This window comes from Babylonia areolata, chromosome 5 (genome assembly GCF_041734735.1).
Source record: "Babylonia areolata isolate BAREFJ2019XMU chromosome 5, ASM4173473v1, whole genome shotgun sequence".
Classification (NCBI taxonomy): domain Eukaryota; kingdom Metazoa; phylum Mollusca; class Gastropoda; order Neogastropoda; family Buccinidae; genus Babylonia; species Babylonia areolata.
This window is the reverse complement of record NC_134880.1, coordinates 13414668-13442167: the sequence shown is the minus strand read 5'-3', so window position 1 is coordinate 13442167 and position 27500 is coordinate 13414668. Positions and strand designations below refer to the sequence as shown.

The window sequence follows — 27500 nt, the reverse complement described above, 5'->3', positions numbered from 1 at the left end:
AGACTAGTTTGTGTGTGTGCTCCTCTCTCTCTTTGTACACGTGGTTATAATGTGTGTGTGTGTGTGTGTGTGTGTGTGTGTGTGTGTGTGTGTGTGTGTGTGTGTGTCTGCCTGTGTGTGTCTGTATGTACGCGCGCGCGTGCGCAAAAACATGGTCTTTTTCTGTGATTATGACGACATGCAATCTGGTATCACCAGCAGTTGTCAAATATCACTTAGTAGAATTAACATTGATCGCTTAGTATTTAGGAAGCCCAGTGTCAGTTAACCAAACTTTATAAATCGTTCAAATACTTTTTCAGATATAACTTTACTTACGGGGAAGGGGGAGGTGGAGTGAGGTGGGTGGAGTCGGTTGTGACAACTGTTAGGGTAAAAAAATGTTATAGCCTACTTGTTTTCCATCTGAATTCAGTAATGACCTATTCGAAATAAGCAACTGCTACTGCTGCTGATAATAATAATAATAACAACAATGATAATAATGTAGCCAAGTGCGCCTTGTCTCCCATACATGAATACCTCGGTCCTCATAGTAACATTTAGCAGACGACAGTTTCATACCAACTGTGTCCAACGACTGACCTACTGACGTAATTCACATTGTAAAACAGGCGTGACGCTGTTCAAAATTCAATCCAAGCCCATCTGAAATAAATACTCCAAATTATTTATAAAACCAAATGTATGCATCATTCACTGCCGCAGCATGCTCATTATGCCAATTAATCTTATATTTAGATTAGTTAGAATCTTATTTAACCTAGACGTTAAAGGTTACGTCATTTTAGTTCTTCATCACATATACTGTTACATAGGGTGCTCTCAAACGGGCTCTCAAAATCTTACAATCAAGGGAAGCAAGTAGTAGGACTTTAACTCAGACCAGTTAGAATAGCTGATTTGACTGGATGTGTTGAATGAATTGTGCATAACAAAGCTGGGAGATTTATGAATATAACTGCTCTAAATTATTCATAAAACCGATCATGCTTATTATCTCCACATACAAGAGTACTATTATTTCGTAGAGTACTATTATTTCATTTTGATCTAATCTTTCATGGACCAAACTGGGTTGACGTTGAAGGTTACGTCATTTTACTTCTTTGTCAGAATAATATACTGTTACATTTTCAAATTCTGTTTTCACAGAGTTTATATGTGATCTCTTGTCAGTATTTTGAAACCACACTATTATTCATAGTGTGCAGGTGAAAACAGATTAGGCATTTAAATGATACCAAGCAGATTTTCATTGTTGGCATATAGGTATTGATGCAAATTAGCTAATTTGAAATTTGCGCTCTCACACACACAGCGACACTTCATCAGTTTGCAGGCTATGCTGTCTCACACGCACCTGCTGTTGGTTGTATCCATGGCCGTTAAAAGTCCACTGTAATTACTCTCTGTGTTATGTGTTGATCTTATCGTTTGAATTTCAGGTCAATGTAAATCTCCGTCATGTTGATATGATGGGCTTTTAGCTAGTAAAACTGTGTAGTCTTTCAAACTTCAAAGGCAGTGACGTAAAGTGCGACGCAGAAATCGTTTCGTCCCCACTTGCTGAGCTATTGCAGAAATCTTTTCGTCTCCACTTACTGAGCAATTGCTCCGACACATTTGAACCATTCAAGAACATTCTAAGGATAATACCTTTTTCTCATTATGCATTGACCAGCCTATGCATAGCAGTAAGGTCTATTCAATGAAAAGGTTAGGCTTTACATATCCTGCGTTCAGTGGAGAAATTTTTAATGTTGAATTAGCTGTTTTGATATTTGGCTTCTTCCGTTCAACCGGGTAACTTACGCAATTCCATTTGCCAGCTGCACAATTTGATAGACAAGCCAGCTCGCGTAGTCAATATAAATAGCTGTGAGGCATCTGTCAGGGAGCGTTCATAATTATTCACCTGCCTGCGGGTGTAGCCTGCCCCGTGCGTGCGTCTCACAAAGGCCAGATTTTCACTACATTGCTACATTTCCTTCTTCCCCCCCCCCCCCCCTTTTCTCTCCTAGTTGTGTGATACAACTATAGAAAAACCCTTTGTGACTGCATCTATATGTCTCTGGCGTGTGTGTCGATTTTTCACCCCATTAATTCTTTAATTCTTTTATCCTCCACATCCAAATTCAAGCAAAATAACACCCTCTACTCGGGTCACTTTGTGATGATAATGATCATGATGACAATCAGCTAAAGATTCCTAATTCCTTCCATTTATTTATTTATTTATTCGGCCGGTCGTTTGTAAGCTCAGTTTTATATCAAATCGTACACTTACTATTTTACATGTTCAAACTTTCATTCGCTATTCAATCCTTTCACCAGTCATTCAAAAAGGACAAGAAGGGCAACGCCTTAAACATGCATGTGCGATACAAATAAAACTAAACACAGTGATCTGAAATGGAAAAAAGGACACTGTAAAGCCTAAAATCTTGTAACAGGATGTTTTCATTTGCATTGTGATGACTTTGACATTTGACCTGTTACAATAGTAACATCATGGCCTCAGTTCAATTTCAATGATGTGGTACGTCAAAATACCGAATCTGGTGAATATTGGAAGTAAGACACTGTTTCTACCAGGCTTTTTTCTATTCTGTCAAATAATGACATTTGACTTTTGACATCTCACCGGACTAGTCAAATGATCACAGTGGTCTCATTCACACCTAACATCCCACCACGTATGGTTCATTCACCATTCGGAATTGCCAAGAACAACCAACGTAAAAGTTTACTACACACACACACACACACACACACACACACACACACAGACAGGTAACCGAGACTGAGTGATTACATAGACTCACCCTCTTTACGCACGAGAGTAAAAGAAAAATATCAGTTCCATTGTTCTGTCTTGCAAACACCAGTCATTACACAAGATTTCGTCGTCATGTTCAGTGTCTGACCTTTTTCTTCAGCACGTTGAAGTTGTCAATGATGACCCCGATGACCAGATTGAGGGAGAAGAAAGAGCCGCAGATAATGAAGGCCACAAAGTACAGGTAAGTGTATACCGATGCTTCGAAGCGCGGCTGTAAGTCTACCTGCCAAATAAAGAAACAAAACAAAAAACAGAACTTGGAAGAGAACCAGAGAGCTACGATGTGCGTTGTCAAAGTTGATGTTGGAGTTGTACCAATACCATACTTTTGGCTTCTTTTCACATTCCTTCCTGACAAAATCAGATTCGCGATGATGATGATGATGATGATGATGATGATATAAAATCAGATTCGCGATGATGATGATGATGATGATGATGATAGTAATTTAGTAATTTAGTGATCATACATTTGTTTATACACAAATGAAATGTAGACCATACCTTCTGGAGACACTTCTCATGCCCAGAATAACAAGGTATACTGATAAACGTATGAATATGAGACTTGAAAACATTTGAAAATCAGTGATCGAAATGCTGACTTGATATTTTCAGTGCAACTGTAAGAACACGGTCAAATACGATATGCAGGACTTGTCTGCCCCAGATGCCTGACATATCATATATGATATGCGGGTCATCCCATAATATTAATTAATGTATCCACAAAAAAAAGGTCACCAGCCATGGGTTTGTCAACTCCAAATGAATTCATTTTGCCAGAAGAAAAAACCATATCACAATTATTTCTATGGTTGGGCACTAGAGGGTTAAAGGGTACCTTTTCCCCTCTTTCTGTTTCATGTGTTGTTGTTTATGGCTCACGCGTGTGTTTATACAACGGATGGGATAGACAATAAACCACCGTCTCGTATGCATGTATGGAACCTCGGCACATTTCTGGAAACAAAGTCTGGTTGAAGAGATAGACACAAAGTGGCACGGCAATGTCACACCTATTTGCTTGAATGGGAAGCCTGAGTTTCAAATAGATAAATATATCGCGACAAGAAGGCGCTACTACAATATAATGATGCTGTGTTTTGCATGTTGGTTTAATTGCTGTTAGAAAGAAAATCTAAATCTGATTGGCAAACACAACTGTGTCATTTTATAGCATACGTATACCTATCATACACAGCATTTCCAAGGTTAAAATTTGGTATCCCATTCAGCAATGCTGCCGACAGAATGATCATATACTCACTGTTCTGATCTATTTTCAAAATAAGCTCCAAATAACTCAGCGCCTCTCTCTCTCTCTCTCTCTCTTTCTCTAACAAACACATGCATGCACGTGCGCACGCTTACACTCACACAAACGTATGCACACCCGCCCCAAACGTGCACGCAGATACGCATACACACAGACACAAACACAGACTCACACACATACACATACACACACAACTCACGTCTGTAGAATCCACGGCATCATGCATGATTTCCATCCAACCTTCAAACGTGGCCTGAAGACACACGTTTTGGGATATATACTGCACCACGTTACGTTCACACCAGTGCACGCACAGAGTCACGCACACAACGACATGTATGCACGCACTTTTTGACAGGTCTGTGTGTGTGTGTGTGTGTGTGTGTGTGTGTGTGTAGATGTGCGCATGCGCTAATGCATGTATGGATGTATGTATGTATGTTTGACAGAGAGAGGAGGGGGGGGGGGGGGGAAGGGACAGACAGACGGTGATAAAGTGCAGTCACTGGAAACAGAAACTGGTAGAAAAAAAAAAGAAACACGAAAAAAAAAAACAACTAAAGCCATGGAACTGACAGAGTCCACCCACCGATCAACCCGACCCACTGACATTACACCTTGTTTTCAATCAACTAACCTGTCAATATCCACTTCAACGAACGGATAAACCAAAGAACAACTGACAGGCTGACAAAATTGATCACAGAACCAGACTGGTCAGACACACGCAAGCCAACACTCACGACTTGGAAGAGAGCCAGAAAGCCGTTAGCTGCGTTGTCAAAGTTGATGTTGGAGTTGTACCAGTACCATTCTTTTGGGTTCTTTTCACATTCCTTCCTGACAAAATCAGATTCGCGATGATGATGATAATGATGATGATGATAACAGTAATTTGGGGATGATACATTTGTTTATACACTAATGAAATGTAGACGATACCTTACGGAAACACTTCCCGTGCACAATTACTCTCTCAGTAAGAATGGCATGTGACTTTTTGATTGGGTAGGGTCGGGAGGTGGGGGCTGGGGCGTGGGGGTTGGGGGGTGGGGAGCGGGAGGGTGAGGGGGGGCAGTCCTACCCGAGAGTATCAAAGAGAATGAGAATGAGAGAATGACTTGACAGATTCTTTGGAATAAATATCAAATCAAAATGTACATATTTGTGTCCACAATGCATTCAGTGGTGTGGTGAGTATGTGTGAATGTTTGAGTGTATGTTGATATATATGTGCACGTGTGAGCTTGTGCGTGCGCGTCTGAATGTGTTACACAAACACAGACAGATAAACTGAACAGCGAACATGAATGGGTCGTGAAAGAAGGGAGCGGGGTCTTGGGTTCGATCTTTGCAAAGGCACCTGCTTAGTCAAGGGATCCTGGTCAACACATGCACAAACCTGCAAGCGTCGAAATCACCCTAATGTGTGCAAACAGTTAGAAGATCAAATACGCATGTTAAATATCCCGTTATCCATGTCAGATCAGGTTTCGGTGGTTATGGAAACGTGGATATTCCAAACGTACAATTCCACGAAAATAGATTATGGATGCCAGAGTGACGGGACAAAACAGTCATGCACGTAAAGGCCCATTCGCAGATACGACAGCACATGGGAAGGCATACCCCACAATGTCAAATGACAGAAACATACTTGACACAATTGAACAAGCAAACTGCCCAGGCCAGAAACAGTTGAAGAACCGATCTTGTTTTGCCAAATAGGCTGCACAGATGTAGTCAGACAGAAACTGCCAAATAGGCTGACAGATGTAGTCAGACAGAAACTGATCACAAACCAAGCACAGAGTTTAAATACTGGCCTGGTTCCGACGTTCGGGACCTTATCCTGGCTCTGCAAGTTTATGCACTTGTAGAACCTGCCCCTGAAGAACTGCACGCCCATGACACAGAAGATGAGCCAGAACAGCAGACTGACCACGAAGACGTTCAAGATGGCTGGAATGGCGCGCATCAGCGAGTTTACCACGATCTGGTCACACCCACCATCATAATCACATTTACTTGCTCTTCAAGTTGCAGATATACATCTATATAGTAAGCTGTGTCTCTGTGTGTGCGATATATCTCTCTGCCCCCTGCCCCCATTGTTCTCTAGTTAGTTCTCTCTATATGTTCATATTTGTCCCTCTCGATTCATGACATATGTAACTGAACTGCTTTACTTAAAAACTGACAAAAATAAGGTGATGCTGAATGCGTGCCATTCCGCAAATTTATCATCTCATCAAGATTAAGATCATTAGTAAAATGGAATTCTAGAATAGAAATCTAGTATGCAAAGTATAACGAACAAGAGAGACCAGGTCTTAAAGGCTTTCGCTGGAACACACTTTATTCAACACAGGAATTATAGGATAACAAGAGAGGAAAAGTTTTAACGACTCACATGCGATTTATAAAAGAAGTCCTCTGAAACAACAACAATCAAACCGATGAGTGCTGAGCGGCAACCGGCAGCTGAATAATTATGGATTTCAGAATGAGGTCACCCGTCACTATCACTGTCACTGGTCCCGAAACCTATTTGGGGCGTGGGGGCGCTGCACTGCTGAATGCATCACCAACATTCTCCGTTTCTTGGGGTCGTGGGACAGAGCCTGACTTGCAGCAAAGGTCCTGCCCACTCAGTGATGTTGTCAACACACTTCTTTCGCTGTCTGCCTCGTTTCCTTTTCCCCTGCACTGTTCCCTGAAGGATGGTCTTGGAGAACCCGTCAGATCTTGCCATGTGGCCATTGGCCATACCATCTCATTTTCCTTTTTTCACCGTGGTCAGTAGGTCTTTATTCTGACCAAGGAGCTGTCTGATAGCTTTCCGGACTTCACTTGCTATGTGGTCTTTTTTTTTCTTTTTTCTTTTTTTTTAGGAGGTACCCATGAGTCACCTGAAGCATCTAATTTCCACTGCTTGGATCCTTCTTTAACGGTCTGCTGAAAGAGTCCAGGATCCGCATGCATAGAAGAAAATCGAGAGAACCAGTGCATGCATGGCGTTCAGCTTTGTTCTGTCTCTCCATATGACCCAGATAGGACCAAGATCAATGTAAGCGGACAACAGTTGGACATATTGAAGGTATTAAGTACTTTGGCGCTATCATCAGAGATAAAGAGTCCAAGACCGTATGCTGGAAAGAGCTGTGCAGACTGCAACAGCACTGGCAGAATGATGCGCACGAGATCAGTCAGACTCGTAGAAATCACGAAGTTATTCATTCGAGTTGTGACCATTTGTAGTCGGTAAGTGTCAAAATCCTCCATAAATATCAGTTTATAACCCATTTGCTCTACTATTAGAAAACTACGTTTTGTCGAACCGAAAGTTGTGTATTGGAATATAAATAGTTCAACCGTAGTCAGGTAGTCTTGTTGATATTGATGGACATTTCACCGTTTTAATGTGCTTGTCAAATGTTAGGATCGAATCCGAAACCGACAGTTTTTTTCTGGATTTTGACACTTGTCAATTAAATCAAATATAATTATGTATGGAATAAAGATAATATTGTCACGCTCTAGAGGACAACGAACTAGACCTCCTCCCCCGACCCAGTTCTAACACCCAGACAACATAAACACATACTATAACAGAAAAATTAACATCTATTTATTGAAATCATCTGTAAAATGAATTTGATACACAGAGGGGGCTCGGTCACTCACCAGTGAGAAACACTCGTCAAATAGCAGATCAATAGAGATGATGGAACACTAATACAACCCCCCCATTCTGTAGTCACATGTCGATTTGTCTCAGGATTTACGAATGCCATTGTGTGTCTGTGGTAAACATTAACATATTCATTTTCTCTGGAAACACTTTGTCAGTCGACACCAAATTTGGCTTGAATATTTGATAGGAAAAGATCTTTTGATAATTCTAATTATGATGACATTGCACTTCTGGGAAAGGCACAAAAAAATCATATTTTCACAAAGAGTTTACTGTTATATTTTCCTTTTTTATTCACAAAACATGGCACGTTTGATAGCAGTCGTTTTCTTTCTTATCGGTTCAAATAGGAACTGCTTTTGTTCAGTATGTAAATAACACTGATGCACATATCTATCAAAAACATTATATTCTTAGATATGACTCTGGGCATAGAAAGGCTTTTGTGTTTTGCACTCAGTGTGAATATCTCACACAATATACAATCGTTGTTTAACCTCAGAAGGCTTCAGGCAAAAACGAAGGTCATGACTGACATCATCAGAGACTTTTTATTTGCTGATGATTGTGCCCTCAACGCTGGATCTGAAGCTGACATGCAACTCAGCGTCGACAAGTTTGCCACTGCCAGCAGGAACTTCGGCCTTACCATCAGCACGAGGAAAACTGAAGTTCTCCATCAGCCAGCCCCAGGGAAACCCTACGTTGAGCCCAACATCACAGTCAACGGTCAGAGACTCAGTGCGGTGGAGCGGTTCACATACCTTGGCAGCACACTGTCACGAAATGCGACCATCGACGATGAAGTGAACGTCAGGATTGCAAGAGCAAGCGCAACTTTTGGCAGACTCAGTGCAAATGTCTGGAACAGAAGAGACATTAGTCTTGAGACCAAGCTAAAGGTCTACAGAGCAGTAGTTCTCCCCACACTACTGTACGCCTGCGAAACTTGGACAGTGTACCAACGACATGCCAAGAAGCTGAACCACTTCCACACAACATGCTTCAGGAAGCTACTGAACATCAAGTGGCAAGACAGGACCCCAGACACAGAGGTACTCGCAAAAGCCACCCTTCCCAGCATCTTCACCATCCTGATGCAGTCCCAGCTTCGCTGGGCTGGACACGTGGCGCGCATGCCAGACCATCGGCTGCCCAAAAGGCTCTTCTATGGCGAGCTGCAACAAGGGAAGAGATCACACGGAGGTCAGAAGAAGCGCTTCAGAGATACTCTGAAAGTCTCTCTGAAAGCGTTTGATATCAACCCTGACTCCTGGGAGGAATCTGCAGTGGACCGTGACAAATGGCGCGCTGCTGTGCACAAAGGCGCCAAGTTGTGCGAGGCCAACAGGACTGCTGCAGCTGTTCAGAGGAGGCAGGACAGAAAGTCACGGACAAACAAGCTCCCTGACAATGATATGCCTGTCTTTGTCTGCCCCAACTGTCAGCGAACATTTCGTGCGCAGATTGGATTATTCAGCCATCTGCGCATTCACAGATAGATTCATGAGCATTCTCCCCCCCCCCACCCCACCACCACCCTCCCCCATCCCCCAGCTGGATGACAACGATGGTCATCATCGATCTCGATGGACACACCACCAAATAACACTGATGCACATATCTATCAAAAACATTATATTCTTAGAAATGACTCTGGGCATAGAAAGGCTTTTGTGTTTTGCACTCAGTGTGAATATCTCACACAATATACAATCGCCCAAGTGGAATTTTTCGGAAAAATATGAGATGAATATTCATTTGCTAGCACATGCGACTGTTCGCAATAACATTGGAAGGAAGTGAAGGAGTCCGGTAAGTTTTGAGAAGGATTTGTGCACAGTCCGCATCACAGTTGAAAACTTACTAAATTGTGTCCATCCACAAATGACCATTAAAGTTAGCAGAATTTATTCATTTTGCCGAGAACTTTTCCTTCAAAGCACAGTTACATCTTGTGTGAACTGCGCATGCACGTTTGAATCTTTTTTTCTTTTTTTTCCGCTGTCTAATTCCAGTCGATTCTTAAATCCCGCAATCACTTTATATTAGAGCAGCCTGTATTTTCACAGATTTTGACAATGACTTGCTATTTTTGGCATTCACGCCGAAGTTATGGAGATCAGAGGCTCGATCTCGCTAACACATTTCAGTCAGCGACTTCAGTAGTGTACACACCTCATGTAATAAGTGAATCTTGAAGGCCTTGCCTCTGAATTAAAAATTATTTTGCCGTTAGAAAACCAAGCTGACACTATTTTTATTTGTTTGTTTGTTATATATCGCCCACGGATGGGTGTGGGTCTGTTATGTGCTGCGTCTCCTGTCAGCATCCTCTGTTCTTAATTTCTTGTGCCAAGAACGCATCCTCATTATCATTGAAGTGATTGGAAAAGAACTGATGTCTTCTGTTGCGAAGCCAAGTTTGGTGGCGACAAACGTATTTCCAGAGAAATTTAACATTTTAAGCTTTACAATAGACACACACATACATAAATACACACATTCACACACAGACAACCGAAAAAGAGTTAATACCACCCATACTCACACCCCCACACACACGGACAACCGAGTCAGGATTATTATATGGACTCACTTTGTTCAACTACGTGAACCTAAAACGCAGCACGCCTCGGTATACCAGCACAGGAGACGTGCAGTAAAGAATAAACCAGTTTTTTTCATGTTCGTTTCAGTTCACGCAAACATTGCACTAAATGTCGTCTACTACATCGGGGTGTCAAGGTGTCTGCGGTTTGCCTGCCTTACCTTCATTCCCTCAATACGACTGACCACACGAAGCGGACGGAAGGCCCTCAGAGCTCGGAAGGCGCTGAGGTCAGAGAGATTACCGCCTGATTTTTCTGCGTCATCGGCGGTAACCACCGCCAACACAGACACCTGCATGAATGATTGTTATCTTATAACACGCGTTCGTGTTTCTTTTTTTGTATGAATGTGTTAGGTTGTTGTTGTTGTTGTTGTTGTTGTGTGTGTGTGTGTGTGTGTGTGTGTGTGTGTGTGCGGGGGAGAAAGGGAGCAGGGGTGGGGTGGGGGGTGAATGTTCCATTTCATCTCCATGGTACTACTCCAAATCTGTTCATTCTGGATCCCCTATCAAACCCACTGTAACAGTCTGACAGTGTAGCGTCACAATAGATGACTCTCAAAATATGTAAAGCGCTCAACTGCACTGAGCACCGATCCATCAATGTTGATGTGTGGATGGCTGTTATGTACTGTATTTGTGGTTTCTGATGGAGGACCTTTGTTTTCTTCAGGCTGACTGTGAGGAAAGGCCTTTGCTGCATCAGCAAATCGACTGACGACTGCCTGGAGAGATTCTTAACTATGGACATGGAGTGCGCAGTCATCTGCAAAAAGCAGTTCCATTTCTATCTGGCATAGCATCCATTCTACTTGCTTGAGGAAGCGTGAGTTTAAATGTGGATTTGCCGTCGTGACGAAGTGGTCAGTGTCGCGGATTGATGAACGGGAGAACGCCGGTTCGAACCCTATCAAAGACGAGTACTGGGATTTTTTTCGGCCCGTTGCCGGCTCATACCTAGAGTTGATTGTAATGTGGGCACAAATCTAAAGATCTGACCACACAATGACATGGCATCCACTACAGGATGCCGTGCTTGGGAGTGTTTTTCTGACCATCATCAGTGTTTGTGTCTCTCAGGCCTGCTTAAGGCAAGGGTAGATTATGAATGGAAGCGTACAGTACAGCCCTTGTCATGTGGCCCCGCCAAACTGAAATGGTCCTCTGTAGTAGAAGCATCGTCATCATCATCATCAAATATATACAACGTAGGACAACGGCATAACATGGTGTAACAGCCGATTCTTCTTCTGGTTGACCTTCCACTGGTAGAGTATACTGTGGTTTTATGTCTATGACTTGCTGAAACTGACCTATATGCTGGTGGCTGGACGTCACTGATTTTTGACTCACTTGTGTAACCCGGTTTTAACCTGGTGTTCGGTTGTCTGTGTGTGTGTGTGTGTGTGTGTGTGTGTGTGTGTGTGTGTGTGTGTGTCTGTGTGTCCGTGGTAAACTTTAATATTGACATTTTCTCTGCAAATACTTTGTCAGTTGACGCTAAATTAGGCATAAAAATAGGAAAATTCAGTTCTTTCAGTCATCTTGTTTAAAACAAGATTGCACCTCTGGGATGGGCACACAAAAAAAATTAAAAAAAGAAGCCAAATTATATGCAAACTGCATTTACTGTTATATTTATATTTTTTGTATTCTCTAAACTTGGCACTTTGATCTGATATTCTGACACAACAACAAGAGCAGTCATTATTATCATTTTTTGTTCAAACAGGAACTTCTTTTGCTAAGCATGGAAGTTTTATTTATTTTGCAAACGTTTTGGTGCAGATAGTAAAAAAAGGGAAATTAATCTGTAATTAATGCTAGGGGACTTAATTTGCTTGAAACTGATCTTTCTCATCTTAAACATTACATTTTGAAATTATACTCAATATATAAAAAGCTTGTGTGTTTAACTCTCAGTGTACAAGGCTTTCACTATGTTCATTCACCCAAGTAGTCTTTTTCGGAAAATACTAAAATCAATACGACGAGTGGACTTTACAGATCTATTGGCTGAGCCCTGAAGGTCATGGGCAAAAATCAATTGCATACACATATTTATACACATTCAAAGCGCGTGCTCGTATTCTTCGCGAACGCGAACGACGCCATTTTGTTTCAAGTTGTTGACCTGCCCGTTCAATCCTATATTCAATGGACAATACACGATAACATGTGATGGAAAGTCGGAGAAGGAGACCGTTAAATATTTATTCAGTGAAAGATTTGTGAACCCCTCATCACCTACTGGATTATGCCCCAAACTGCCATAAAAATATCCACAGAATCAGTCGGAATTCACAGTTAAAAATTGTAAACCATGCGAGTTAATACCCTTGAATTGATCACGATGAAACGAAAAAAAATTTCAGTCTTGACTTTTCTCAAAATGAAGTCCTTTTCACTTCTTACGACGTTAAGAAGTACTTGTACTTAGCTCTACATGTTATTAGTTTAACAAAATACTAAATTTTCATATCAACTTTAAAAAAACAACAACTATAAAACTAGAATGAACATAAAAGAGAAATTGAATCGACCGTGTCGTACTACATTCCCGGCAGGTGTAACTATACTTGTACATCTATCTAGATCTAGAGAAAACGGCTAAATGTTGCAGTGTGATTGCGGCGATAGCCACGTCTCCTTTGCCGCGGACTTAAAAAGAATTTTTTTTATTGCCATTAAAGATTTTTTGAATGCCCAAGATACACCAGAATAATATGCAATACCGCAATTGATTTATCGCCCTTTAAGAAAGTATGTTCAAATATTAAATTTTAGAACGTCAGTTAAGGAGCGACGATAGTGTAATGGGTAAGGCAGTTTCTTCTCACCCGAACACGTGGGGTTCGAATCCGGTTGGGACTTTTTTTCTTTCTTTTCTTTTTTTTTAAACCCGAAGCTTTATAATAACAAATACAGAACGCATTTTAACGATTAGATTTATTTTAAAAGTGTATCACAAGTGAGTCTTGAAGGCCTTGCCTCTCTTGTTTCTTTTACATCAATCGGCCTGCACTGCATAGGCTTCTCGCACTCGCCGGTGATTTTCTGACCGCGCTTTGCCGTGGCATTTCATAGTTTGACTTCTCCATCCAGACACAGCTTGGATATAGACGGTGCTCCAAACAATCGGCATCAGTTTGGTAAACATGTCTGCTCCACTGTCGTCTGACGTCGGCCTTTGGAAATTTGAACAAAATTGTTGAAGATATTTGAATCCACAGCATACTGACTCAGGCTGGGAGCTGTTATGGCAAAGACAAATACTCTGGCTCTGCAGAAGAGGTTCGAGCCTTTAACGTCCGAGTCATCGGCAAGTGACACCAACCTACTGCATCCAAATTTGTTTGTTTGTTTGTGTTTAAACAATCAATCTTATAAACAAACGACGCTACGGCAATTTATGTTCAACTGACCACGACGACGATGAAGTCAATGATGTTCCAAGCACTGGTGAAGTATTGGGTCATGCCATTGGCCATCCAGCGAATGATCATCTCCAGCGTGAAAACCACGGCAAACGTATAATTGGCGTACCTGATGATGTCTCTCAAAACGGAATGTTTAGTTTGCTGGTAATTGAAATCTTCAAAGGCCTGCACGAAAAAACAAAATGCAATGAACACTTATTGACGTGGTGCAAGGCAAGGGATGGGGAATAAGTTTGGAGAAGGAAAAGCGCGTGCGTACGTGCGTCCGTGCGAGCGCGCGCGCGCGCGCGCGTGTGTGTGTGTGTGTGTTTGTGCGTCTTTAAATTGTCTACATTGTTGTTAAAGTACAAATTTCTAGTTTCATCTTCTTAGATCCTATGTATTATTTGATTTACTCAACGACATGATCACTTTTATTTGTTCTCTTTTACATTTGTTTCAAATTATATGTGTGTGTTTGTGTGAGGATGTTTGAGTGAATGCCTTTTGTGCTATGGTAAAGCGCACAGAGCTTCAAGAATATGCGCTGTATCAAGATGTCTTGATAAATAGATGAATGAATAGATAATGAACAGACAGACAGTTTCAGTTTCAGTAGCTCAAGGAGGCGTCACTGCGTTCGGACAAATCCATATACGCTACACCACATCTGCCAAGCAGATGCCTGACCAGCAGCGTAACCCAACGCACTTAGTCAGGCCTTGAGAAAAAAAAAGAAAAGAAAAAAAGGGTGAATAAATAATAGATAAATATATTTAAAAAAATAACTACTACTACTAATAATAATATGTATAAGGCGCAAAAACGTGATGAAGTCAACTATAAGCGTACATAAATAAATAAATAAATAATGATTATAATATAATAAAAGTAAAATAATAATAATTAAAAATAAATAAATAAAAAGACAACAATGATGATGAATAAGCAAATAAATGTAAAACATGGAGTCACACATTCACACATACACCCACATATGCATAACAGATATGCACCAAACATGCAGTTTCACAGATATGAAAGCACAGTCAAATACACATAAACGTACATGAGCCCCAACACACACACACACACACACACACACACACACATTACCCTGCACCTTCTCTACCCCCCTCCTCCACACACTCATTTCTAGGCTACATATCGCAGCTTCCACGGCACACACACACACACACACACAGATGAACACTTACTTGTACAAGCACACACACATACGCCCATATCCCCCACCCCCAACCCCACACACATATATACAAAGATATATATATATACACACACACCCGCACGTTCCAATATTCCGTTGCTCCCACAGTGTAGGCATGCATACACACACATACCTCAACCTCTATCCACCCTCCCCCCCGCATCCCCCCCTCACACACACACACATACGCACGTGCACAAAACTCTCCTGACACTTGTGTACACTTACACCCTCGCGCATGCACAAACGCACTCAAACACACAGACCCACACATACACACATACACACACGCACAGAGGCTGCCAATGATTGGCCGAAAGAGGGATGGGAAAAGATCTCTGATGCCAAGAACGTGGCGTCAAGTGTGTTGTTCAGTCTATTGTATTTGGAAAAGCCCACAGAGACTCTGTTCCGTTTTGAAGAATTTTGCGCAATGTTGGTTTGGAAATGATGCCGATATTTGTTTGATTTGCAAAGCATCGTGCTCTACCTTTCATGCTAGACTTACGGCCGCTCCCTCTCTCTGCTTTTATTTCTTTGAGGCAATCGATAGTGTGATGGCCTTGTACCTGTTCCTTTTGATATTCTTTGACTTTTTTGAGGATTGTCGATTTTCCTAGATGTATGCCGCTCGTTGTTGTTGCGTTACCAGCAAGTCTGTCAGCTCGCACATACCCTTAACACCTTCATGTCCCGGGCAGTATGACCATGTGAGTTTTTTAATCTGAAAGTTGCGCATTGCCTTATGCCACTCTGGGCTTCCCATTCCATTTTCAATTTTCTGTATGAGGTTCATTGAATCGGTTAGAATCATGGCATGTTGGTTTCCGGGCATATGGATGGACGATAGCCACTGGAGGGAATGTGTCGCAGCTTCAACTTCCATCGTTAGGCTGGAGGTTGTGAATCTGTAGGCAGCATTCTCTTCCCTAATTGTTTTTCCATTTTGTTTCGCAGTGAATCCCCAACCGGATTGGTCTTTGGTGACTGAGCCATCTGTGTATATGATGATGTCCTCTTCTTTACTGTTTTCTTCTATGAGTAGCTTCACTTCCGCATCAGTTTTGCCCTCTGGCCATTCCCGACAATGTCTTCCCAGAGTGGGTGAAATGGCTGTGTTGAATAGATGGTTGAGATTTTCGGGGGTTTTCTCCTATTCTTTTGTTTCTTTCAGGTCTTGTAGTCGGCATACTAGCTGGATTGTGTCTTCTGCTTGCCCCATCCATGATCTTCCTCGTCCTAGACGGCTGCCTTTTGGTTCTTTGACTGCGTCAGGGAGTGGGTTTTGAGGGTTTTCTAATGCTTTGAAGTAGGTCTTAACCTGTTCTAACTTGTTTCTGGCCTGCACTGAAGGAAGGTCAAGCAGGTATCGCATGGTTTCCGTGGGCGTGTCTTTTGTTGTTCCAAGGATCAGTCTCATAGCTTCATTTTGAACTCTTTCTAATTTTAGGAGGTTGCTTTGAGATGGTGTTGTCAGCCCAAGTCTGTAGTCGATCACACTGAGGACGAGTGATTGGTATGGCGTTGTTCGATACCTTTGGTTGCCATTGCTTTTAAGACTGAATGGCCCTTTTTGCATTTGAGAACAGTATTTTCCGTATGTTTTCTGAAGGTCAGCATCCTGTCGAACTGTATTCCTAGGTAGCGTAGGCATTCGGTTTTCTCGATCTGAATCCCGTCGAATGACACAGGTGGTGGTGATTTGCTCGCGGTTCTGTTGTTGAGGGTGCACAGCAACGTTTGGGCTTTCGCTGGATTGATGGAAGATCCTGTCTTTGCACCATTGAGCAATATTGTTTAGTTCTTTCCTGAGCATCTTTCGAAGTTTTGAAGACCAGGCCATCATCCGCAAGAGTAAGCACCCGAGCTATTCCATGGTTGTTTAAGTCTGCAAGGCCCTTCGTGTAGACATTGTAGAGGACAGGAGAGAGCGGAGACCCTTGTGGCAGTCCCATGGATAAATAGAAGGTGCAGACATCCAATTTCCGAGGCGTAGGAAGACGGTTCTTTCCTGAAGCGCTGCTGCTATCCATCTTGTCAGTGTCAAACTTACTCCATACCTTAGTAGCAGCTCCATTGCTCAAGAGGCCAAAAATGACAAGTGGAAACAGTTTTGCGAGGCACTCAGTTATGACAACATTGACAGAGTTCTGGCAATTTTATCGTCGCATGGAAGGGAAAACGTGCACAACAACAACCCCAGACATGTTAGACACTGACGGAACCAAGCTTAAGTCAAACGAAGAAAAAGGATCCGCCCTGTTCAAACGTTTCATACAACAGAGCGATCAAAGAAACTTAGATGAAAAAAAGAAATATGCTGAGGAGTTAAACCAAACCCTTATGCAGACTGGACCCGATGATGACTTGACAATAGATGATCTAAACGAAGCAATAGCTAAATGCAAGAAAGAATCGGCTCCTGGCCCAGACAAAGTTCACTACTCGGACATCAAGGAGCTATCGGAAGAAGACAGAAGCAAACTTTTCAATCTGTATCAAAACAGTTTCCACAATGGACATGTGCCGGAGGACTGGACACACAGCTTCTTAAAACCCATACCAAAACCAGGAAAGGACCATCGTCAGGTAAGCGGCTACCGGATCCCAACCATACAAAATATTGCAGGAAAGCTCATGGAACGCATGATAGCCAGGAAACTTGCAAGGGATCTTGAACACAGGCACATTCTCCCTTCAAATCAAGGTGGTTACAGAACAGGCAAGTCCACATGGGAAAATGCAGCTGCTTTTGCATATGAGGTGTATGAAGGATTTCAAAGAAAAGAAGAAACACTAGCAGTAGCAATCGACCTTGAAGATGCCTACAATAAAGTCCAGTTTGCGCACCTCGTGGAGCTGCTATAAAGGTATGGAGTAAGACAGACAGATAAATGAATAAACAGATAGATATATGAATAAATAAATAGATAAAAAAGGGTGTTTAGACAGGTGCAGATCCGTTTTGTCCATTTTTCCTCCACTGGAAATGAGCAGCTCCCTGAGTGAATGTCTCTGATAGGAAAGTCACAAACCTGGGATCCAAAGCGCAAGAATGTGCTGCATGACCATTAAGTTGGATAGAGAAGAGGTGTGTTGCGTGGCTGATGAAAGATCGAAGACTGAGGAATGTGCTTGACGATTAATAGAAAATGGAGGACAGAAGTGTGATGTCGACATATGTCTATCGGAAGAGAGAAGACAGGGAGGATTGATGTACAACACACTACAATACGATACAAAACAATGCACTGCAATACACATGTGCATATACATACACCAAGAATCATATAAACGTATTCATGAAAATATACAAGAATAATCACATACTTTTGGTTGTTGGTTTTATTTTGTTTTTTAGTTTGCATTTCATACACTGTCGTTGTTGTTCACCCATTTCGTCACATTGAAGGAATAACAATGAAGGAATAACAAGAATGGAAAAATAGAAAACATCAGCGATGCCAACGACGGTGATGATTGTCATGAATCATCATAGTGTTTTATTTCATAGCGTCCTTCAAAGTCAAAGATATTTTCAGATACATAAAAGACGTTTATTTGTAGAATCGTGACAAACATTTCTGCAGAGTGTGCACCATGTATGCCATATGTTCTTCTTTCCGTGTATGTCCTTTGTCTTGTTACTTTTCTTTTTCCTACGATGCATTTTGATGTGATGTATTGTATCCGTACTATTCAGTAATACCAAGCTTTGTGCATTGTAAAAAAAATAATTAAAAAAAAAAGAGAGAGAGAGAAAAGAATGAATAAGAATATTTTGGACATGAAAAAAAGAGAAATGATTAATCAAATACATTTTTAAAAGATGTACATGATAAAACCTAAAATTCATTTTCGAACACGATCGCTCTCTATCTCTCTCCACACCCACACTACATAATCATAATAACAAACAGACATAAAATGAAAACAGAAGGCTTGAAGTAAGTAAATACTTACCAGCATTACGCTGCTCAGAATGATAACGAACATAACGGCGTACTCAAAGAAATCGTTCACCACTCGCTTTAACATTGCTTGGCGGAGCGCTGTCCATTTCTTGCCCCATGTACTGTTGTTGAAGCGGTTACACAAGGAAAGCCTTCACACATACAGAAATAGAAGTGTGTGTGCGTGTGTGTGTGTGTGTGTGTGTGTGTGTTTGCACGTGCGCGCGTACGTGTGTGTGTGTATGTGTGCGCACGCGTAAATGCATGCGTGTGCGCCCGCGTGTGTGCATGCGTGTCTTTACATATACGTACACACCATACATAACCACAAACTCAGTCGTTGTGTTTTCACCAGTTGATCTGATTTCTTAGTCATTCTACAATGTATCTTGCCTTTCATTTCCAATGTTAATTCCTTCCTTCTTACCGTAACATTTTGTTGTTATTGTTATTGTGTTGTTGTTGTTGTTGTTGTTGTTGTGTGTGTGTGTGTGTGTGTGCTTCTCTTTTCTCAAGATTACTTTCACCGACAAGTTTGGGAATCCTCTGCAAAGTGATGGGGTCTCCCAATGGAACGCTAATGATTCGTCAGTCGGCACACCGGCAGCCGACTGGTAAAGCAACCACCTGAGAAACAAGCGGTTCAAATCTCGTACAGGGCAGTGCTTTTCTTTCTTTCTCCCCGCTCCATTTAAACAAAGTCGTGGCCTGTTTGTTAGTTGCTGGATGAAAAGATGAACAAAGTGTGTGGCAGGTACTTCAGCGCACGTAAAAGAGGCCAAGAAAACACCAAAGTTGTCCAGTCTGAAATTTTGCATATTCTCGTCTGCACAGGAAGGGAGATAAAAAGATAACGATTGGGCGACTCATTTGTGTGAGAGAATAATGTCCGTTAACAGTCAGAAAGCGAGAGAAAGAGAGAGACAGAGGGGTAGGGAGAAAGAGAGAGACAGAGAAAGAGAGAGAGACAGAGACAGAGAGAATTACATAATATATGGATATTTCATTCAATGTTATTTCGTTCAACAATAATTGCCATGGCTCCTCAACAAAGGACTGATGGAAACAGACATTTGAAATGAACATAGATGGAATATTTGTACTGTACGCTCGTCAGTGATTAACTGCAGACAGATCTACGAACTGTGATTGCTTTGTATGACATGAGGTAGGAGGGAAAGTAGAGAGTAGAGACAAAGAGATGCAGGCAGGCATGCTGAAGGAGGCAATGGACTGCTGTGATGTTTGGGACGGATCCAGCCAGCAACAGAACTGACATTTTTTTGCGTATGAACTTGGGAAGACAAGGAGGAGGAGTGCTCTCGTTTGTAGAACCCGACATGTCTGTATGGGGTGCTGCTGCCACAGGCGTCACCTTGATGGCATCGCTCACCTTGGGGCCCTCTCGAGTCTATTGTACAGATGACAATCATCCCCTGTCACTGTCGATCGTAAGAGTACAACACTCGTTAACATCACAATAAACAGTTTCTGTACTGTATTATATTATGGTGGGTAAAGGGTGGAGGTTTTTCCAATCTCCCAGGTCAAAATATATGCAGACCTGCTAGTGCCTGAAACCCCTTCGTGTGTATACGCACGCAGAAGATCAAATACGCACGTTAAAGATCCTGTAATCCATTTCAGCGTTCGGTGGGTCATGGAAACAAGAACATACCCAGCATGCACGCCCCCGAAAACGGAGTATGGCTGCCCACATGGCGGGGTAAATAAACACAAAATGGTCATACAAGTAAAACGTTACATGTCTGTCTGAGTGTGTATATGTGCGTGCCTGAAATCTGATTGAAATACACAGGAAACGAATGATGAGTGTCGGCTCTACCCAGGTAGGCAGCCTGTTGTGCAAATGACATTGTGTTTGTAAAGCGCTTAGAGCTTGGTCTCCGACCGAGGATAGGCGCTGTATAAGTATCCATATCAATCAATCGATTATGTTAACATCACAATAAACAGTTTCTGTACTGTATTATACTGTACTGCACTTAAAACTTTCACCCCCATCTAACCCAACAACCACTTACAAAAACACATACAACCCTATCTTTCCCCCGCTCTCCAATGCACCCAAACTTACACACACGTGTGTTCTCACAACTGACCATGGTTTCCTTGAAGGAGACGCAGATGGTGGGGGCGTTGCCAGTGACGGCTGTGAACGTTTCTTTTGAAGATATGCTGCTCAGTTTTGACGTGAGGTTGCTGTCGGTGGTGTTCACTCTTGACGTGAGGTTGCTGTCAGTGGTGTTCACTCTTGACGTGAGGCTTCTGTCAGGGGTGTCCACTCTTGACGTGAGGTTGCTGTCGGTGGTGTCCACTCTTGACGTGAGGTTGCTGTCAGTGGTGTTCACTCTTGACGTGAGGCTTCTGTCAGGGGTGTCCACTCTTGACGTGAGGTTGCTGTCGGTGGTGTTCACTCTTGACGTGAGGCTTCTGTCAGGGGTGTCCACTCTTGACGTGAGGTTGCTGTCGGTGGTGTTCACTCTTGACGTGAGGCTTCTGTCAGGGGTGTCCACTCTTGACGTGAGGTTGCTGTCGGTGGTGTCCACTCTTGACGTGAGGTTGCTGTCAGTGGTGTTCACTCTTGACGTGAGGTTGCTGCCTCTGTCTTTTCCTGCAGCCACAACAACCACAGCAACACCAACAGTCACCATCACCCATAACAACATCAGAAACAAGTTAGCACGTAATGGCCGTCCTCGCAATATGTAGAGAGTAATCTACATATCAAATATATGTCATATGATACTATTGATAGAATAAGGTTTACTGTAATTATATATATATATTTTTTAAGTACAAAGCACTATAAAACAGCATGTAACAATATCAAACTGAACATGTGTTTACAATCAAGACTCCTACTCATTCTTCTTCTACTACTACTACTACTTAAGTACACATATGGCACAGACTCCCCCATATGATGAACTCTAAGCGCCTAACATGAAACAATATATTTTACAATTGTGCATAACTGCATTCAACAACACCTGATGCATGCATCGAGACAATACGACAAAATTGTAAATGTGAAACATTACCCCCCCTCCCACCCCCCAAAGGAAAAAGCACAAAATATGCCCCTCCCCCACCACACACACGCGCACACATATGCACACAGAAAACACACACACACACACACACACACACACACACACACACACACACACACACACACACAAACTGCACACAGAACCACCCACAATCACACACATACTGCCTGGAAACATCAACAGAGAAGGAAAAAGGATGGGAAGTGTGTGTTTGTGGGGTGGGGGTAGGGGGCGTCGGGAGGGAAAGGGCAGATAAACAGACGACTATGTTTCGTCACATCCATATATACAGATAGATATACATACACGTATACATACACATAAATCTGCGTTTCATGCATGAAAATATTATCATTGAACCTGCATTAGTATTGTGCATTTAGATATTTCACCACGTTTTAAGGTGGGTTTTTTTTTTCAAGAAATCTTGTATATGGGCACCGTTTTCTCGTAAAGACCGTGTTCAACATTTCCATTGCATGGACATATTTTTCTACTTTATAACTGTTTGTTAAATCATTCAAAAATGCTCTACAATTGGTATAATGTTATTCATTCTGTATCTGCAGACAAGAGTATTTTGCAAAATGAATGACTGAATATTTCATCTGTTTTTCTAATGTAGGCTATCTACACCTCATACGAAACAATACACATGTACAACAGCGCATGATTACATTCGACAGCAGATGAAGAAAAATCTATATACACCTTGACAGAACTACAAATTGTAGATATAAACCATCACACCAAAATAGCACAAAATATGTCTCCCTACCACCACCCCACACACACGCACGCGCGCACTCAAGCAAAACACACACATACACATAACTGCGCGCGCGCGCGCACACACACACACACACACACACACACACACACACACACACACAACTGTGTGGATGTTTCAGATCTATTCATGTCTTTCCTAAAAGCTTGGGAAATATGACAGAATTGTAAGCAATATTGTGTAATATTGCCTACCTGGCAAGTGTTTCCTGTTGTTTTCAAAATACTTATGTGACAATGATCCTGTGATAACTCCTTAACTGGAACTTTCCAAATTTGTTTTTACTTAATTGTAGACGAAGTCTTTGTCCAGTCTTTAAATAAAGACAGTCGTGAGGCGAAACTAAATTGACGGATAAGGCAAAGGAAAGAAAGTAGTAAGCGTTCAGATAAACTGCAATAACTAATTGCCTTGTAGGCGCCCATTATACAGTAGACGTCCCCCACACCCACCCCTCCATGCCCACGCACCACAGTGCATGCAGTAAAATGCCTTGTAAATATTCACCCCTCTCTTTCAAAACAATACAAGAGCAACAAAACAACAACAACAAAAAACAAAAACAAACAAGCAAAATCTACTTCGCTGTTTGGAATAGTGTGCTTTTGCTTTTCAAAGCAGTGCAGATTTAGATATTTAGATGAACAGGACGCTTTCTTGATATGTCTTAGTGTCGTTGTAAAACACGTGTGATCATGACGTCACACCACGGCGCAATAGCTTGTTTCAGTAGCTAGCTTTGTAAACTGCAGAGAACGGTATGATGATGATAATAATAATGATAATGATAATAATAACTGGACATTTATCAGCGCTTTCCTCATTGCACAATGCGCTTTACAATCTACACAGACACGCATACGAAACACATTCAGTCCTCACATCACAATCATGCACAATAAACATATATGTGCGCATACAGTTTCCTACGTACAATACAAATATACATACATGCATGCATGCATGCATCCATCCATACATACATTCGACGCACACATAATACAGCGTTACAAATATACCTACACAATCAACTAACTACTTTCATGTATGAGAGAGGGTCAAGAGGAAATGCTTCTGGAAGGGGAAAAGTCTTGAGGCTAGATTTAAAGGAAGGCAGTGACGGGCTGTGACGGACGTGGTGGGGCAAAGAGTGTCCCTGGACATTAGTTATCCAGACCAATACCGGTCACATTATGCCGTGTACGGTTCAGTCTGAATTCTCATCTTGCTGATATCGCTTTATATAACTTATCTCGCAAGGACAAAACGCCCAGCCAATACTTTATGGTGAAACCAGTTTGGAATTAGGCTCCCGCGATGGGTTAAGTAAGCCTACCCAACGTTGGGGGTGAAATTGTGCCAAGGGGATGGGAGATTACAAGGAACTTGACAGTAGGGTACATGGCAGCCAACCAACCATCCAACCGAGAAAACAACAGAAGTTAGCCAGTGAACCACCCAAGCAATAGCCCACCCAACAAGCTGCCCGTGATTCATGATAATACAACCTTCCAGATGACTTAATTAACACATTGTAAAAGCTCATTTTTCGGGTTTGTTGGAACATGAAACACGTCCATATAAACAATAATGCTGTTGCTAAAATCATCAGAATGTGGACTGAATATGAATGATGTTAAAGATGCTTGTACAAAGCCTAAAACTGAAGGTGATGCAGATATGAGAAAATAATTACCAATGATAAGGTATCTGGTGATGAATAATCTATTAATTTGTGAGAATTGTCTTCCCATGATTAAACACGTACCACCACAAGGCTGAGCCACAGATGAGTTGCAGAGCTGGTGGATAATGACCAATAATAAGGATGCTTATGATGAACAGTCTAGTAGAATGTGAGATATTGTCTTCACATAACTAAACACGCACCACCACTATGACGTGACCGAGGAATGGTATCGCCGAACTCAGGACGATGGACAGATAACTTCTTGTGGCCTTCGACACGATGGATGATGAGAAGGATCTCCTTCTCTGGACAGAAGATACGGATTAGCCAATTGAACTTGGCCTTGAAACGGTACTTGGCTTCCCTCAGCCGTCTGGCCTCCTCGGTGTCCGCCGTGTTTTTAGTGTTCTCCCCGAAGGAGTTCAGCAACAAGGCCAGGAAGAGGTTCAGAACCTGAGAGAGTCACACATGGTGGTAAGCACGCCCCATACATGTGACCACACACACACACACACACACACACACACACACACACGCACACAAATGTATGTAAATTTGTTTATCGACCCTCCACCTACCACATGTGTGCATGTATTTGCGTGTGTGCACACACGTCGTGAACATATAATTCGCGAAAAAGATTGTTGTAACTGCATTGGTCCAGGCCCGAGTGGCGTCGTCCGGCATTGCGCACATACTGTTTTGTCTGTTCGCAAGTCTTCACTTTCTTTTCTCTCATATATATTGGCTCATTTTCAAAGAACAAGCGTGAAGAATATACCTGAATATTCAGACATTCATGTAACTGTTTTGTCATCAGTGCTTATATCAGTTTTCCTTTTTCTATATTTTCATCGCGATATTGTATAAATCTTTGGCAGACCACTATTGAAACTTCTTTGGAAGAGGTCACTAGCAAACAGTTTGGCCGGCGTACTTTGCTTGTTCGTAACCACAGTTTACTCTCATTGTCTCGGCAGTCGAACAGATTGCGCATTTAGCTTCGATCGATTAGTAGAGAACTTCACTGTTATTCTCGAATGTTGTTCGGAGCACGCATGTTGATTGATATTTACTGACACCGATTTAAACATCGCGTAAAAGACTGTGTGGACTATCCGTGTAAATACGTCAACTGATCTATTGCAGATTCGAATACCGAGATAAGTCATATGCACAAAATTTCTTCACATATGTCTTGAATCCTTCTGGTGTAAACCCATGTTTTCCACTTATCAAACTCTGTCGACTCCTGTCGATTCTCTGTCGAAACTGTCAGATAAACCCTGTATGAAACCGCGTGATCCATTTCAGTATGAAACCAAAGAGACAACCATCATCGAAAAATTAAGACGTAGAAGAAACAAAAGAACGGCACCGAACAGGATGCAAACTATTCAGCCCCCATGGTGGAATACCAACACAGAGAGAGCCTAGATAGAAAAACACGCGGCTGTCAAACTTTGGCAAAAAGAAAGAACAAAACCATCTTCGGACAAAGATATTGAAACAAAAATGAAAGAAAAAACTAAACAGTTTGAAATCATTGCTCAAGAGGCCAAAAATGACAAGTGGAAACAGTTTTGCGAGGCACTCAGTTATGACTCAACATTGACAGAGTTCTGGCAATTTTATCGTCGCATGGAAGGGAAAACGTGCACAACAACAACCCCAGACATGGTAGACACTGACGGAACCAAGCTTAAGACAAACGAAGAAAAAGGATCCGCCCTGCTCAAACGTTTCATACAACAGAGTGATCAAAGAAACTTGGATGAGAAAAAGAAATATGTTGAGGAGTTAAACCAAACCCTTATGCAGACTGGACCTGATGATGACTTGACAATAGATGATCTAAACGAAGCAATAGCTAAATGCAAGAAAGAATCAGCTCCTGGCCCAGACAAAGTTCGCTACTCGGACATCAAGGAACTATCGAAAGAAGACATAAGTAACCTTTTCAATCTATATCAAAACAGTTTCCACAATGGACATGTGCCGGAGGACTGGACACACAGCTTCTTAAAACCCATACCAAAACCAGGAAAGGACCATCATCAGGTAAGCGGCTACCGGATCCTAACCATGCAAAACATTGCCGGAAAGCTCACGGAACGCATGATAGCCAGGAAACTTGCAAGGGATCTTGAACACAGGCACATTCTCCCTTCAAATCAAGGTGGTTACAGAAAAGGCGAGTCCACATGGGAAAACGCAGCTGCTTTTGCATATGAGGTGTATGAAGGATTTCAAAAAAAAGAAGAAACACTAGCAGTAGCAATCGATCTTGAAGATGCCTACAATAAGGTTCAGTTTGCGCACCTCATGGAGCTGCTACTAAGGTATGGAGTAAGTTTGACACTGACAAGATGGATAGCAGCAGCGCTTCAGGAAAGAACCGTCGTCCTACGCCTCGGAGATTGGATGTCTGCACCTTCTAAACTATCCATGGGACTGCCACAAGGGTCTCCGCTTTCTCCTGTCCTCTACAATGTCTACACGAAGGGCCTTGCAGACTTAAACAACAATGGAATAGCTCGGGTGCTTACTCTTGCGGATGATGGCCTGGTCTTCAAAACTTCGAAAGATGCTCAGGAAAGAACTAAAGCCGTCCAGAAACAACTAAACAATATTGCTCAATGGTGCAAAGACACAGGATCTTCCATCAATCCAGAGAAAGCCCAAACGTTGCTGTGCACTCTCAACAACAGAACCGCGAGCAAATCACCACCTTCTGTGTCACTCAATGGGATTCAGTTCGAGAAAACTGAATGCCTACGCTACATAGGAATACACTTCGACAGGATGCTGACCTTCAGAAAACATACGGAAAATACTGTTCTCAAATGCAAAAAGGGCCTTTCAGTCTTAAAAGCAATGGCAACCAAAGGTATTGAACAATGTCACCTCT

The 27500-nt window shown here is 42.1% G+C and overlaps 1 protein-coding gene across 1 annotated transcript in view; it reads right to left on the bottom strand.

Annotated features, from left to right (window-relative positions):
* LOC143282209 (sodium channel protein 1 brain-like) overlaps positions 1–27500 on the bottom strand; it is a 147542-nt gene that overhangs the window by 71669 nt on the left and 48373 nt on the right. The window contains exons 16-25 of the mRNA XM_076587811.1: positions 24868–25042; positions 21156–21667; positions 20310–20443; positions 19043–19184; positions 13858–14037; positions 10594–10725; positions 5947–6120; positions 4868–4960; positions 4324–4377; positions 2931–3068 (exon numbers count right to left, since the gene is read on the bottom strand). Coding sequence (XP_076443926.1) covers positions 2931–3068; positions 4324–4377; positions 4868–4960; positions 5947–6120; positions 10594–10725; positions 13858–14037; positions 19043–19184; positions 20310–20443; positions 21156–21667; positions 24868–25042 — 1734 coding nt within the window. The remainder of the gene's footprint in view (positions 1–2930; positions 3069–4323; positions 4378–4867; positions 4961–5946; positions 6121–10593; positions 10726–13857; positions 14038–19042; positions 19185–20309; positions 20444–21155; positions 21668–24867; positions 25043–27500) is intronic.